This window comes from Macrosteles quadrilineatus, unplaced genomic scaffold (assembly GCF_028750875.1).
Source record: "Macrosteles quadrilineatus isolate MER2022 unplaced genomic scaffold, UCM_ALF_1.0 Scaffold_2__2_contigs__length_208266976, whole genome shotgun sequence".
Classification (NCBI taxonomy): Eukaryota; Metazoa; Arthropoda; class Insecta; order Hemiptera; family Cicadellidae; genus Macrosteles; species Macrosteles quadrilineatus.
The window spans coordinates 196,191,544-196,208,543 of NW_026542595.1; the positions used below are offsets into that span (position 1 = coordinate 196,191,544).

A 17,000-nucleotide genomic window follows, 5' to 3' on the forward strand; every position below is an offset into this window, starting at 1 on the left:
TGAAAGGTTTTATCTACACTCCATTCTCAATATCATACGTTCGGTCGTGGACTATTCTCAGTACTTTGTCCTATTAGTTTGTTTCAAATCACTTACATAGAATCACTAACTGAAAAGAGTTACTATTGGAAGTGAATGTAAATCCCAAATACAATCATAGAAGGGATAATATGTAAAACCACGGTTACACCCGAGCTAACAGGAGCAAACGAGCAGTAACGATTGCGAAATTCACTTTGGTGTGACCGGCGCCTCGAGCGGCAGCGAAAGCCAATAGGCCCGATTCGGCAGTGCTCAGTAGTCGCAAGTTCGTGTTCGCACCTGCTCCATCCAGGCCGAAGCACAAAAACGTTTCAATCAAAACGATTCATGTGTGTTCACTCTGGTGTGACTACTCCCATTCTCAGGTGTTCGCGAATGCTAGCAACCCACAGCAAACACCGGTGGACGTTCTGTTTGCTCCTGTTTGCTCTGGTGTAACCGTACCTTAATGATTTGATTGCAGGTGATTTTTGACGTTTGCTGTGATAAGCCTGGACTGATGACTGTACATCCCGCTACAGGACAAGTGTCTGTATCAACCACATTCTCTTGTATAGTTGTCGAACCTTCACTTTTGGCAGGTAAATGTTGAAAATGTTTTAAGTTTAGTTGTTTTAGAGATTTATTGTGTTAAAATTATTGATGTGTTGGTTGTAATTTTATCAGTTCGGTTTTTGTTTCATCGGTTGTAGAATTTTTGGTTTGAATTAGAAGTTGATAAAACTACAACCCGCTTATATTTAAGTTTAATCCACACTAATAATATTTTGTGTAAGCTTTGCTGTTGGTGATAGTAGGTTTATATTGTTACAGAATTTATTACAGTTTACACTTAAATTTAATAATAACTGATGTATATATAGATACCATTTTGTGAGAGTTAGAGAGGGCCCATGTTAATCACTGATCATTGTACTACTTGTATCGTAGGCCTCGTAGTTCAGGCCTGGAGACAGTGGGCCCAAGCTCCTGGGGCCCTGTACAGCTTACTGCAGGCCCTACAAACACTTCTGAGGGACGACCATCCTCACAGGGAGTTCAATGCATCACAGTTCAACAACGCCCGACTGGTTGAGTCGTTGCTTCACTTCTGCAAGGTAAGGTGTCGTAGGGTCTTGATTTTTGGGGGGTTGACCTTGTAAAAATATATTAAACACTTACACTCACTGTTTCAACCTCAAAATAGTGTTATGTTGAGGAGGACTTGTACGCCAACTGTGCTGAATTTCAGTCCACCTGTAGATGGTACAATCATACAATGATATATCAAGGCTCTCTATATCAAGGCTAACATTTTTATGTTTTGTCTAAATAGTCACAGTCATCACCAAAAGACCACGAGTCTACAATATGTGATTGTGGAAGCCTATCCATGAAAGCAAGATATCATACTTTTTACTCTTACTTCTGTGGATTTCTTACCTTACCAACAAGTTTCTATCCTACACCATGTCAACTACCCTAAGTCTACTCATTTACTCATGTCCCCAAACTTGTAACATTGTACAATGAAGGTTGAAGAACTTGACCTTTAAAATAGTATAAACTGGTTTGATTTCATATTTTTGGAAAGGGGGATAGCCTCAATTCTGTTATTGTAGATGGTCCAGCCGTGACGATGACAGCAACCTTTTTGTGAACTCTCTTTGTCTACACAAAAGTCTCCCAAGGGACAAAACGTTTTTTGATTTATGTTTCTTATGTCTGTTCTATGGCCTACTTAGTACTTTTTGTAAGGTAAGAACAGAGAGAGGAAGCTAGCTACAATCCTTTATCTCTAAAAATAAAAATCCTAGCCTAGAGCCTTTCTTTGAACACAACTCACCTTGAGGAAATGTTAAGGTTAGACTAATATTTCAGAGTTTAACAGGATTATTTTATTTTTACTTAAAAATTGACTACAACTGGTGTATTTGGAACTCGGTATCAAGTCAACTAAAAGTTAATGGTGTAAATTTGTTTGTCACAGGAGGTGTTCCTGAGTGGAGAGCCACAGCCAGAGCTAGACCCCCGTATTTGCCCCGCTGTAGTGGAGCTGATACGCTCACTGATGGGTGCCCCGCCTGACATGCCTCACATTGTCGCAATATTTGATTACCTGGTGTTGGCACACCCTGCGTCTGCTACGTACATCACCACTGTCAGACCAAGTTTTTACTTCCTAGTCAACACTGCTGCCAGCAACACTTCCAGTAGCAACCACTCGGAAGTCGACTCAAACATCGGAAGCAGTATGTGTTATCTTATTATTTTAAGATGAAAATTATCACATTCAAATTATCATCTAAATGTTCTTATTTTTAAACCATTGATTATTGCAAACAACTTAACACGATGACCTGCTGAAAACAACGTACAGGCGCTCCCCAGTGGCGGGCGAAGCCCCGGCACGCAACCGAATCAGCTAACGCAATTGGCATTCAAATATTTCAGTCTGACGAATCACAAAAGAGCAGTGGTGACTGTGCTGCGTTACCCCGAGAGTGGATGTAGTTCACTGAAACACACAAAGGTAGCAGCACTGCACGGATCCGTATCCAGTGTCTTTGTAATGTGGGTTGAAGAGAAAAAATCCCCGAAACCGGGACAAAAGCATTGCCAGACAGGATTTTACGGGAAATTTTAGTACCAACCTACACCAAAGTAAAGCTCGCATTCTAAGCTGGCAGGCTGGCAACGATTATAACGTCTCCGTCTGAGGCTAAGCTCACACTGACTCAATATATTTCTGTTGGTCTGGTGCCGACTTTTGTCGGCGCGCGCCACATTGAAGTGCTAGCGAAGCCAACTAGAGTCGGCGTTAGCAGTCAACGTGTTAAAAACCAACCAGCCACAAGTCTTTGTTTGGATTGGGTCTAAGGGGTAGCACACAGATATGTACGTAAGAGGTGTGACAAAATCCCAGAAGACCAAGGACTTAGTGTTAGTTGACAAAATGTGTCGTATGCAGAAAAGAAGGGGCTTTGTTTGTATGTTTCAGATTTCATAAAAAAAAATAGTAATATTCTATTTTTAATAATCTGATAATCATGTTTTTTCCAGTGAGAAAGTCTAAGAGCATGTTGAACAATATCAATGAAGTAGATCTGCCACAGCTGACAGAGTTCACCAAACATCGGCGTATGACACAGCCTGTAGATCCCACTAAACTCAACAAGGCCCTGGCCAACCTACAGGTAAACTAACAGAGAAAAGGTTCTATCACATTATACAATCAATATAACACTTTGCACTCGAGTCATACATACAGAGAACAGCTCTTTATAAAGGTTGACGTTAGTCTTTGTATAGCCATCCAACAATTTATTTATTGTTCACAAAGCTTTTATTCATAAATTGGTTGATTTAGTTTAATATACGTTGTACAGTAGTAAGATAATGTTGTTTATAGATCAAGCAGTTGGGCCAACAGCAAACAGTGTCTCTGACCGCAAGCTTGGACACAAACCGGTCCGACATTCTCACCTCTAGTGGTCAGGTGAGCTATCATTTTGTTCAAAAATATGAGTAATATCAAAATACTATGGACTTATATTTCTTCATACACCTCGTCAAAAAGTTACAAAAAATATTACAGGAGGAATGGGCAAGTTTTAAAACTACCTGTTATATGTGCTGTGGAGTACTAAAATTTGTGGTTTGCAAGACGAGTGGAAGTACATAGGGTTATCGTATGTGCTTATGCACCTTCGTCTTTCAAGCGTCAATTTGAAAAATTTGGAAAAAAACAAAAAAACAATCTGTTACGAAATTGTGACCGACAACCCTATATCATTTTAATAAGCCTTGGTTGTCTAGGTTCATGATCTATTTGTGTATTAATTTCATCTTGGTCTGTTCCATATAGTTTTAGTAAAAAAAAACCTAGTGCAGTTACACATACACTCAGAGAGAATCCACCTTTATTTTGGGGTGAAACCCTTGGGTAACAGCTAGTTTTGTTAAAGACAAAAAAGATAACCCTTGTAACTTAAACCATTGTTTGTTACACCTGTGTCTAGACTTTGCACACAAGTATGATTTTAACGGTTTGCCTTGATTTGTCTTACAGGGCAGCATGGATGAGTTCAGTAGTGATGACAAGCTGACGTCATCACAGTCTGACAACCTTCCCCTCTCCCTCCCTCCTCCCACCGTCATGGCAGGGATGGACGAGGATAAGGAACAGGCGGAGTTGCGGCAAGATGAGGTACAGCGGCTGGGTCAACTCAAACATGATATTTCCAAGGTATGGGGTCAAGCTACAACCAAGAATGTTTAGTTGTTTTAACATTTTGAAGATGATTAGAAATAGACATTCCATTCCTAAGGTTATTTTTCACCAGTTAAAAATATAAAAATAAAGGTAGATTAGTTGAGCTACAAACAATTAGACAATATAACTTACAAAAATGCTGATATTAATTACAGATTTCTGTTGAATAGACTTATTATAAAAAAAAAAAAAAAAAAAAAAACTGAAGATTTATTATAAACTCATCATAATATCATATAGACCATCATAGTACAAACAAGCAAGAAGAAAAGTAGTATTTTTACAGTAGATCAACCCTCCGTCAGAGGCCTATTCAACCTGGCCTATTATTTTTGAATAAAAGGTCAATTCTTTGCCCCTTTAAACCCCAGAAAGGATTCAAAGATTTCATTTTGCTTATTTTTATAATGTGTCCCCACACCTTATGACTAAAAAATTATACTATTATCAAACAGATTTGGTGGACACACAGAGTAGTAAGGGTAGGTAAGTTGTAAATTACCTTCGACTTAGTCATAACTGACAAAGAATCGATTATCAGGTCAACTTATTTCCAAGCTGTCCACCATTTACTTTGTATTGGATTTTCCAACCAAGATTTTTTACAGAGGGAAACTTCTAACGAGGTGCAGTGCACTAGACCTGAATGAGATGGGATTCTTGCTAACATTTAGCTTCGTGAAGAGAGATCTTCTTTTTGCTTGTATTAAATGTTTGTTCTAACATCTCATTTCTTGTTGCTAACTTGTAAGCCTTGAAGATGTTTAACAAATAATGACAATGTTGAAGACGAGTTTGCCCACTGTTGTCCTTAGAAGCCGGACGTCGTGACCGTAGTGTCGGCAGGCTCAGCAGGGGTCACAGAAGGACTTCTGCTGCTGTTGCGTGACATCACGTTGGTATTGCCAGACAGCATGGTACAACAGGTGTTATCACATGTGATCAAGATGGAGGCACTGCTGGTCATGTCCAACCATCACTCTGCTGTCGTCCGCACAGCTGTAGTCAAGGTGGGTGGGATTTGCATGCGATTTAACTGGTAGGAAGTACTTTATGTCAGAATATGTCATTGACATTAGCATGAACAATGAATATCAGTAGGCCATTTTATTTTCAAAGAGTTGTTTAGCCTCCGGATTACTGTAGTATACGTAAAATGGCTTACGATACCTGCATATAGTAATCCTTTGTTGCTGTTTTAGCAACTAGTTTTGGTTCTTCTGAGCCATCATCAGGCCTCAAAGTGTCAGGTGGTCACTTCATTTGAAAGTCGTTAACAGAGATCAATAAATAAAACATATACGAGACACGGAAATAGAATAAATATACGGTTACGAAAAACACGAAGGACATTGACAACGAATGTGACTGGGCTGAAGTAAAGTCTAGACTGGCGGTCAACGTTCGTTTTTGTCAATGTTACTTTTGTGTGTTTCGTGTTTTTCGTAATCATATATTTATTTTATTTTCGGGTCTTGTTCGTGTCTCGTATGTGTTTTATTTATTGAACACTGTTAACGACCTTCAAATAAAGTGATCACCTGACACCTTGAGGTCTGATGATGGTTCAAAAGAACCGAAACTAGTTGTCAAAACAGCAACAAAGGACTACTATATGCAGATATCATAAACCATTTTAAGGTCTTTTTTAATGTAGGCTAATGACAATCTGTAAATAAATAAGAAATAAAATAAATTGATGCGTCCAAACAAAAACTTAAAACATGGTAAAAGAGATAGCGGCGATGCCTGTGATAATCCCCTGCAATCTCGTTTTTTTACTTGATGGCACAGCATCGTAAATTAACTGACTGAAGTTGATATTTTTGGCCCTAAAAAGGGGCTTTTCATAAGTTGATTGTATTGTAAACTTTTTGTTTGTTAAAAAACGTGTAAAACTAGTTTTTTGAGTAAGTAAGCTGTGTATCCTTTCCTACTGCTTTAATGTATTCTTCCGAGCTAAATGTTTTTGCAGAGTACAATTAAGGATTAAATTAAATATGATGATCTCATTCGCTATATCTGACCACATTCCTATATCTTAGTTTTATTTAACAATGTATATTTAAAATTTATACAAAACTTCGATTACACAAAAGTACACTGTTTAGTGTTTACAGTCATTTTAATTACTCCCTAAATTTTAAATAACAAGTCAGCCATATCCTGCTCTAATGAATACTGAAACAGGAAAATTGGATTAAAATACTCTTGCTCATTTAGAGAATAAAAATTATTTCCTGGTAAAGGTGTAGAAATTACAACAAAAAACCTAACAACGGCTATTTTGGGAGTTTTTAATTCATACTGAGTAATACAAATTGGGCTAGTATGTAACACAACGTAATGTATTCTAATAGCGCTGGACATGCAACAACTGTTTACTGTGATTACTTAATGTAATTCTTCATGTTTGATGTAATCAGCTAATGTTAATGGTGCAATCAGTTGCAGAAACTTTTAGTGACGTGAAGCATTGCTAGATACCAACTATGGATCACAATACTACAGGTACAAGTGAGGATGGAAATCTTAATCAATGCATCAAGGAAGAGTCATCTGTTGATTTAACATATCAGTTTCATGATTTTGACAACTGTCTGGCCAACATCGATGGGCGTATTAACACACATAAGGAATTTGTGCCCAAGATTGTAGAAAAGATTTCAAATTTGACAAAAATAATTCAAGATCTCAATACAGGATGTGACATTAAAAAGTCCGAAGAAGTTTACCAGCAAAACTTCAACGTGAGTGAATTCTTCGACAATGTCGGTTTGCCTGATATATTCAGTGTTGTTATGATTAGGATGCCAAAGATGCATAGTTTGATAAATGTGTTTTTTCATGCAATAGCATTTGTTGTCAGCGCTGTATACATCCATGATGCCTACCACGATTGGCAAAACTCTTTAATTGTTCAAAGTTATACTTACATGAAAGTTGGAGATGTACCATTTCCAGGCATTACACTTTGTGAGCCGCTGATGTTGAGAGATGGATACGACCGGTTTGGGATATTAAAGAGATGCATGTCACTAGAAGAAATGTCTTGGACATGCAGTAAAGAGGAACTCAACATGTTCAGGATTTCAACGGATATTTTACCCATCAAGTACGATTTGTTGTTGATGAATCAGTCAAGTAGGATTGAGTATAAGAAATTGTTCTCTCCGATTTTTGACTATTCAGTAGAGAATCTTCCTGTACACTTAAACCAAACTTTCAGTGGGATGGAATATCTGAACTACGTAAAGAAACTTGGCAAAGAGGGAATAAGTCAATTCCAAATGTACAATAAAGACTTTTCTGGCAGTACTTACCGTGAGGTTGTTCTTCGTAACGGTTCTACATCAGCAATGCTAATGGCCCCTGACGAACTCGGAATCCGTGCGTGTAAGACTTTTAATTCTATTGATCAAGGGTTTCAAGATAGCACTGTGAGGAATTCAACTAAACATCACTCATACCGGAAACTCACGGTTTGCAATCCAGATAATGCATTGGAAAATTTTTGCAAAAGTGAACTGTTTTTTACTGATAAGATTCTTGAGTTTGAGTTTTCCGACTTTCAATACAGTTCTGCGACCGATGACTTTATGTATGATATCAACATGGAGATATTAGCTATCCGTGATGCTAAAAGAGAGTTTGATAAATACAATATATTACTCCATAACAGTTTTGATCATCCATCATTTTCAAACTCACCTCACACAAACATCCCTAAACTCAATTCATACTACTTAATCTTAACTCCAGAGGTTGTAAATGTGAGGAAAGACTTGTATGATGTAGACATATCAAAACGAAACTGTGTTTTCTCATTTGAGAAGAAACTGTCTCTATTCAAGATTTACACCTACTCCAACTGCATGCTAGAGTGCCAAATAAACTGCTCGATAGCTGTGTGTGGGTGTGTCCCTCCTGTAATGGTAATGTTGAATGATTCCTTCCATATTTGTAGCAATGAGAATTCAAGAAAGTGTTTGGCAAAGAGTGATTTCTTCTCAACCGACAAGTTTAAAGACGACAAATGTCATTGTGATTGCCCCTCGGCTTGCGTCTCTATCACCTATCGCTATCCTGAGTCACATGACAGACTTGAAGCTAACAGATTCAATCAAGGAACTATGTTTCAGTTTTCTTATGAGAAGGATGTTCTGTTGACAGTGATACGTTACAGTGTGACGAGTCCAGGAGAGTTTGTCGCCTACAGTCTGGGCATACTCGGGGTGTTTAATGGGTTCACAATGACATATGTGTGGACATCTTTGTATTGGACCACTCTGGGCCTGTGGTCCATCATACAGAAAATGACAAGACATTTTTAGCTTAGGTCTGTTATGTTAGAATCTATATCCTGTAAATAAAATGATACTATATCTGGTTGATGTGTACACTTTGTTATTTCTTTCCAAAATCATTGCAATTTTCCAAACTTAATTCTTTTATGAAGGAATTTCTGTCACCTCTCTATTCAGTTAACGGTCATCGACATCATTAAAGTAAATATTAGATGAAACCTAAGGAACGTAATAAAATGTCAAATTTTTGGGAGTGTTGCACGACATCCAATGATGTAATTCATTGTCACGACGTCCAAATATAATTTTTGTGCTCTGTCACGACGTCCAATATAAGCTATTCGACTGTTGCACGACGTCCAAATCTCATCATGTCCAAAAGTACAGGAACTGTAAGACACATAGTCTTCCTACAAGCTTTGGACGTCATGGGTTTGGTCGTTGTGTGACAGCGCACTTCATACTCTTAAAAACTTTCGTAGCACCATGTCCAAAACGTTGCTCGACAGTTAGCTGGACTAGGTTTGGTTAGGACTCGAACGTCTTGCAACCAGTCAAATATTTCATATTGGACATTGTGACTGTGAGACAGCTCAAGATATTTTGGACGTCGTGCCGTTGACGTATATCATTTGACGTCGTGCAATGCATCCAGCTTTTTCATCAATACTACAAAAATTGTAGTCATCAATGAAACATATGAGAGCATGGTTCTTGTGTAGCTTGTGACACATGGAAACAGGACACTTTTGGCATTTAAAACTCAAGTAGTGCAATGAATTCCATGTATACAACTCAAAACGAGACACCTGTTGTAAAATGCTCAAATTGTTCACGGTGAACACTGCAAGCCCATTTTAGTGGTGCATGTGTCAAAATATGTAATTAATTATTCATGTGGACATTACAGTCCTCGGACATTACAAAACATTTAATTTGGAACATCATGCAATGCGACTGCCAAATATTTAATATTTCACACAATGAAACAGCTTTAATATTATGTTGTAAAAGTATTTCACCAGACTAACTGTGATTTCTCTGTAACATTTTACGATATACTCTAAAAGAAAATCTGTTGTATTCTTATGTGAGATATTTTTAGATTGATAGATTATAGTATTACATAAGCTGAAGTTGAAAATAAAGAAAGCTACAGTACATATACACATTTCATATAGCTTACGCTTGGATATATAAAGTATATATAGCTTGTTTGTATAACCCTGTCCATTAACAGTTTTAGATTACTCGTCATTGTTTACAGGTGTTGTCAGCCTTCATCCAGAGGGCTTCAGAAGAGCAGCTGACTAACTTTGTCCGTTCCAAGGGCTACTACCAGTTAGCGAACCAGTTGGGACTGTGGCCTGCAACTGTGGAACTGGTGGAGGGGGTGGTTGCCATGGTTACAGGTACATGTTTATTTTAATACAACAATCTTTAACATCAAGTGTTCAACAGAAGATGACAGCTTTGAACATGCAAAAATATCTGCCATATTAGTGCTGCAGCATTCCATTCCAAACGTCTGCAAATGTTTTTGCTTGTTCAACAACCCGATCATCTCTTGAAGACCAAGATTCAATAGTCTACTTTCTTTTAAATTTAGATTTTTAAATTGTACTATTACTAAACAATAGCCCCAGGATCGTTGAAATGAGCCACAATATTTATTTTATGGGTAAAACAAATCCTTTCTAAAAAACTAGCCTGCAGATGTCATAAAGTGTACAGCTCACGTCCCTAAATTCAACAGATTTTTTTCTACCGTAGTGCAATTCTTTTCTACTATATTGCATGTATCGAAAACTACCTGTTGTGATGAAGTGTTTCAAAAAAGGGTTTTTTTCTTACAGGGCTTCACTGGCTGCCTCTAGAAGAGCAATTGGAAGATGAAGAAGGGGCATTAGGTTCCCTACAGTTGGTAGCCCTGCCTCCCTTGTTGTCCCTACTGGCCAACTGTGTTCACAACACTGCATTGACCCACAACCTTATCCACTTTCTGCAGAGATTATTTACCAAGGTGAGGAATGCTTAAAATATCAGTAGAGATTATATTACCAATTGTTTATTGGCCATTTTGAGCTTTTTGAACTTAAAAAAAATTAAACTTTTAAAAAAGTTCTAGTCTAGTATTAAACATTGCATTTTGTTATCTTGCTTATTGACTGTAAAGCATGATTATCATTGAGGGATGGGTGGGATTGTACTTTAGGTTCAGGAAGAGATTTTATTTCCCTCCTAATTTTCGAGACATGATTTCTCTCCAGGTAAATGGGGTTATTTGAAAACATTCGTTCATATTAATCTATATGTAGTTTTAATGGCTCAGTGCAATATAAAATTGTATAATGGGTATAATACATACATAACAACAACAACCATTTACCTAAAAAAATATAAAAAAAATAACGCTTGGTGTACGGTAATTCAATTGTTGAACAGTCTTATTATAGAAACATTGCAAGCTAACCACAAACCGGTATTTAAACCTAGAATCATTGCATTTTTAAAAACTATGTAGGGTATTAAGGCTTGATATGGTTACCAGCCAAAAAATAACAGTACTGTATTAGCTTCAGTAAAATACACATTTTGTGTATCTATCATAATGTCATCATGATTAAAAACCTTGATTGCGGAAACATTTCTTTTTTTAACTTGCTATGCATAACTTTTATGAAAAGTGCTTGTCTGTAGCATTTTTAATGACACTAATGTCTTTTTCATTCTTTTCTTATCACTTGCCATAGTGATGAAATCATAAATATCTCCCGCGATCATGGCACCATCATTAATACCTCCCCTGATCTCCAGAATATGAACATAGAAAGTGTTGAAATTATGAATCATGAATCATGAAATCATGAACATATCCTGTGATCATGAATACAACCTTATTGTCCCCTTGATGGCTTCGCGAAACCGTCATGAACATCTCTCGGGATCGTGGAGTCATCATCATCGGCACTTCTGATACGGCGAAATAAGGTTGGTAGAATACCAATCCTGTCCTTAGGATTCTGTTCATCTCTAATGATTATCATACATTGTGTGACAGGTGGCCCAAGGCCAGAGAGCACTGATGGACTGTGGACTGGTTGAGACTCTGTGTAAGACACTGATCGTGATCAGCCACACTCCGTCACAACCTACGGACCTCAGTGACATCAGTGACCTTGACATCCTGGTAGAGGACGTACAGAGTCTGCTGTTGACCATCCTCACCAACGCCATCCACTCTCCGGGCAACCACAACATGCAGGTAAAGTTACGATATATTGGCACCTCGGCAAGAAGAAATGATCGCCTCTGTGTTGTTTAAAACTGATCATGAATTCATTAACATTATAATAAAAATTGTTCATAAGAAAAGACACTTTCATATTTCTAAAACATTTATGATGGTTTAAGCCAATCTGTGGAAGGTTAATTACTGGCACTTGGCCCTATTTTTCCGAGCAACCTTACGTTGAATTGAAGCTATCGTATGATTTTTCCTACACAAGGGGTGATAAGATCTTTCCAGAAAACTGTTTTTGTACCGTATCAGTGGAACCTAAGTGTGAATTTCCATGAATAGGCTTCCACGTTTTGTATAGATTCATTGTCTGCTGCTGACTACATGTTAAAATAGATTTAAAAATTCTGATAAGTGACCAATTAAATTAGGTTGATTAGGTTAGGTTAAACTAGCACAGTTGTTCCAAAATCAAAAATCTACACCATGTGTTAATCGTCAACTATAATTATTTATTTGATAAACATTGCCTGCTGTGTAGGTGGTGAGTGATATCCTGGTGATACTGAGATATCTAGAGCGACTAGAGGCTGGGTTCTGTGGGCCCAAGGCCAGGTGTGTGATGGTGTTACGCTCCACACAGTGTGTTGTGTTGGCTCACGCGGAGAATCTCATCCAGGACAAAATAAACTCTCAACAGCTGCCTGCGTCTAGGATACGATCAACTGCTTCGGCCTTCCTTAGTTCTGGTCAGTATTTCACCATGGCTTGGAGTGGGAGTTGATATTTTACTGAATGTATGCTAATTATGTAGTACAATTTACCTTTGATAATTCTAAACTCATAGGACCAGGAAACTTTCGGATAACAAAAATAAATATTAAACTTGACTTGCAATGTATGTAAAGTCTCAAATGATAAATCCTTATGATGTACTTTAAAATTAATCAGTTTTAAGCAGGGTAAAAAAAAACAGGGTAAAAAAACCCAGAGGAAGCTCTGCGAATAGACATCCCGTCTATATGAGCCAGTAGTAACCAATATTTTATTCAAATGTAGTTTGAAAAGTCACTCACTGTGCTAAAGTAAAAATTCAATCCCACCTTTAGTTTTTTATTCAAAGACACTGGTAAAATAAAAATGCTTTAGATAACAAAAAAATTGTTCCTTCAATCTTGCTTGGTTAACAATTTTGCACACTAAATAAATCAACAATTGGCATCAGGGCACCTCTGACATTCAATTCACTTACGCCCTTTAAACTTGTGACAACCTTAAATGTGGCTGCGATGTCATCTAGTTTGTTTGTCTATACAGTGTTGTCCCCCGGGTTTGATGACCTGGAGGCCCTTGTGTCTCCGAAGCTGACGTCCAACTCCTCCTCCAACAGTGACAGTGTCAACAGCCTCAGCAGTAACAGCACCTGGGGCAGTCTGGGCCGACCCAACAAAGTTCCTCGCAGTGAGATCAACGACCGCTTCAAGATGATCATCACAAAGGCCGTCGAGTTCTTCATCTATTCCGGTAACATCAGTCTACTGGTCATTAAAAAACAATTTTTTATCACTCTGTGTACAAATAGCTAACTTCCATACAGCTATACATAACGAAAATCTTTCATTCCAAAAAAATCTTCTTTATCAACATATAATTTTGATTGTCCCAAAAAAATAAAACTAAAAATTACAAAGTTACGATAGTTTTAGTAGTGATCTTTTTTTACTGAAGTGACAAGGTGACTTTTTCATAAAAAAAAAAATATATGTATATATATATATTAGGGGTGTGCGAATAGTGATTTTCAACCTCGAGCCGAGCCGAGCCGAGCTTTTTAAAATATTTTCGAGCTCGAGCTTTTTCGAGCCGAGCTTTTCCTAGCGTCACCTTATAATAATAATAATAAATCTTTATTGTTGTTTGGTAATATAAACATTACAATAGACAAGGTCAACATGTTTTGTTACATATGTTAAATAAAATATTAAATATTCTACAGAAAATGTTAAAATAAAGTTAAAAGAATCTTAAAAGGATAAAGCATCAGTAATAATAAAAACTTTAAAATTAACAGGGAAAAGACCATAACAAGAACAAAGAATCATCAAGACTGCTTGGCCTCACATTTAAGCGTTAAAAAATCTTCATTCTGCAAAAAATCATCAACTGAATAAAAATCACGACTTGTAAGCCAATCTGATAATTTTGACCTATACAAATTAATACTTTCCTGATTTCTAAAATGTACTGGAAGTTTATTAAATAGTTTTATTTGCAAATATTTATAACTTTTGATTAATTTTGATAGCCTGGCCTGAGGAATATATAAATCTTTTGATTGTCTGGTGATATACCCGTGGATTGAGTTGCAAGGAACAAATTTATTCAGATTCTCTTTAACGGAAACTAAATTGTAAAAAATGAAAATATTAGAGAGTGTCATGATTTTATTTTCAGCAAAAAATGTTTTGCAACTAACCCTATCTGGAATTTCAAACATAATTCTGAATTCTGAACATTATCAAAAAAATAAATTATTAAACATTTTTCTTCAAAAAGTGCATAATAATAATAATAATGTTCAGTCAATTTTTAAATAAACACAATATTATTTAAATATGTCTAAAAACATTGAGAATTGTCAAGACATCAAATAGTAGATAATCACGATAAGAACTGAACTGAACTAAATTAAGATGCAAGAAATAAAAGGATATGATTGAAGGCCTGACGAGATATGCAGTGCAGACTGAGCCAATCAGATTGTCTTTCATAACAGAACAGCGCTATCTTGAATGACAACAAAACAACTAGCAAGTCGATTAAATATGTATATTGTAACTACTATGAATATTTTATTCCATTTTGTATAAATAAATAAATATAAAAACACGTGATTATTCTTGTTGTTTTCCATGCACAAAATATTTTTGTTTTATGAATCGTATTAATCAAAAAAGAACATGATTGGTTTGGATCCAAAAAGGTGAAGAGATAAAGTAAAAAGTAAAATTATATATTAAAAAATATATAATTGACATATAGAGGAAATAGACCAAAACACTAAAATTAATAGAATAACACACAAAGTAAACAAGAAATGAAATAATGAACACGATGATTTAACACTGTCACTAAATTCTGTTATCTAGAAGGGTCGGTGAACTAATCAATAAATAGCCAAAACCAGTTTCCTCCCCCATTTCTCTCTCAGTCTCACCACCACCCCTCCCCCCCTGAGCCGGGAGGCCCAGCACTTTGTCCTTGAAACACCCTAGCCTCTGAAACAATAAACCCTTACACCCGCGTTGCTGTTTTGACAACAGGGTTATGAATGCATTCACTATTTTCCATTTTCCAGGATTAACTATCAATTATTATTATTTGCAAGTTACAAATAGGAAACTACATCACATTATGGTATTCAATGACCCATGTATTATCAAAAATTAATAATCCATAATTTATTTTGATAATAAAAAGCATTCATTACAGCACGCACCACTTATTGATATTTAAACAATCATCAAAGTAACTGTTACTTTATACAAAATAAAATAGGTACAAAATTGTGTGGCCAGTCAAACTTTATAAACAAACATTTTATTCTATAAAATACAGATGGTAAATAGGGGTTGGTTTAAAGGAAATAAAATACAAAACAGATAATTAATTATTTTGATAAACATTAGAAAGGTTATGGGATTGAACTAAAATAACCGCAGGGAAACTTATAAGTAGAAAAGTCGTCAACCACAATCTGTTTAATCAGTACATTGTTAGAGAGAGCGGAGAGAGAAAGAGAGATAGCAGATAGGGGCGTTTGATAAGGAATCTGAAAAAGTAAACAAACAAGGAACAACGACACGACACGACGATTGATACTTGTTTACAGCCTTATTGTGTCGCCCACTATATTTGCACACGTGACCACTTTTTGTTTCTTCCTTATCTTTCATCCGTCCCAAAATAGAATTCCTGAAATTGTTTGTTGGTATAATCTCCCCTCCCACACAAGGCGCAGTGCTCAGTGCGCACTGTAGGTTGTCACGGCAACCGTGTGTCGTCATAGCAACGAGCCAATCACGCACTCGCACTGCGTTGTATATTACGATACGAATAGCTGTGTTAGAAAGACAACGCGATAGGTGGTAGTTTGTCTCTTTACTATCTCCTCAAAATTACGATCGATAATCATTGCGTCTTGACTGAGCTGAGGGTCGTGCTTATCAAACCTCGAATGCTTGAACAACGTAGAATTGTGATAACATTGTTTCCAATTACGACCCAAATTAAGTGTTTTTTTTTTTTTAGTTTTGACTTAGTATTAAAAGCTCGGCTCGAACTTCGAGCTTTTTCAAAATGCCTCGAGCCGAGCCGAATAATGAAAAGCTCGACCAAAAAGCTCGAAGGTTCGAGTACTCGCACACCCCTAATATATATATATACTTTGCCTTTTCCAAAATAACTTTGACTGTTCTAAACAAACAAAGTCCTGTTGTTTGTTTTAGTAACAACTGGTATACCACTTCTGAATTTCTTAAAACCAGTTTTACGTTTGGTTTTTATGTCGATTTATTTGATTCCTCTTTGGACTTAAGTTATTCATTTAAGTTGTAAAGTCAGATACATAATTTTAATTCCCGAGTCGAGGTAGCAAACAGACATCATCATTGTTTTATGTTTTGTATCCCTCCACTGTTCCTTTTCCTCTAACATCAGTCATCTTCTCTACAAATCCCTCCATCTTATCTACTTTTCAGTTATTTCAGTCTCATGAGTTTTAATATTGATGCTTCAACCTTGTGATAATTCTGTTGCCTGCAGAGCGCAGTACTCCCATGAGTGCAGATGAGGAGAAGTTTGCTCGTCGGTTGTTCTCCGTTCTTCTGTCTGGAATGGCTGCCATTGCAGATCGCAGGTCCGGGTCTCGGAACACCTGGAACACAATCGTATGGAACTGCAGAGATACTGTCAGGTTAGGCAACATTTTGTGCTCTTAAGTATAAATACCTGTAATTAGGGGTGGGCGAGTATCCAAGTGCGATTACTCAAGCAATTACTTGAGTTTTTGAAAGTACTTGAGGTAGTAGTACTCGAAGTACCACAAGCATTGTCGGTTGCATTTGATTTAAGCATATTCATCCTCAAATCATAG

At 36.8% G+C, this 17,000-nt stretch overlaps 1 protein-coding gene across 3 annotated transcripts in view; it reads left to right on the top strand.

The window, feature by feature from the left end:
• LOC128984287 (lysosomal-trafficking regulator) overlaps nucleotides 1-17,000 on the top strand; it is an 88,520-nt gene that overhangs the window by 43,048 nt on the left and 28,472 nt on the right. For all 3 annotated transcript variants that reach the window (XM_054403590.1, XM_054403591.1, XM_054403592.1), the window contains 13 exons: nucleotides 506-623; nucleotides 973-1,139; nucleotides 2,012-2,273; nucleotides 3,085-3,218; nucleotides 3,434-3,520; nucleotides 4,094-4,270; nucleotides 5,113-5,307; nucleotides 9,872-10,016; nucleotides 10,461-10,627; nucleotides 11,666-11,869; nucleotides 12,387-12,594; nucleotides 13,163-13,369; nucleotides 16,670-16,820. In XM_054403590.1, coding sequence (XP_054259565.1) covers nucleotides 506-623; nucleotides 973-1,139; nucleotides 2,012-2,273; nucleotides 3,085-3,218; nucleotides 3,434-3,520; nucleotides 4,094-4,270; nucleotides 5,113-5,307; nucleotides 9,872-10,016; nucleotides 10,461-10,627; nucleotides 11,666-11,869; nucleotides 12,387-12,594; nucleotides 13,163-13,369; nucleotides 16,670-16,820 — 2,222 coding nt within the window. The remainder of the gene's footprint in view (nucleotides 1-505; nucleotides 624-972; nucleotides 1,140-2,011; nucleotides 2,274-3,084; nucleotides 3,219-3,433; nucleotides 3,521-4,093; nucleotides 4,271-5,112; nucleotides 5,308-9,871; nucleotides 10,017-10,460; nucleotides 10,628-11,665; nucleotides 11,870-12,386; nucleotides 12,595-13,162; nucleotides 13,370-16,669; nucleotides 16,821-17,000) is intronic.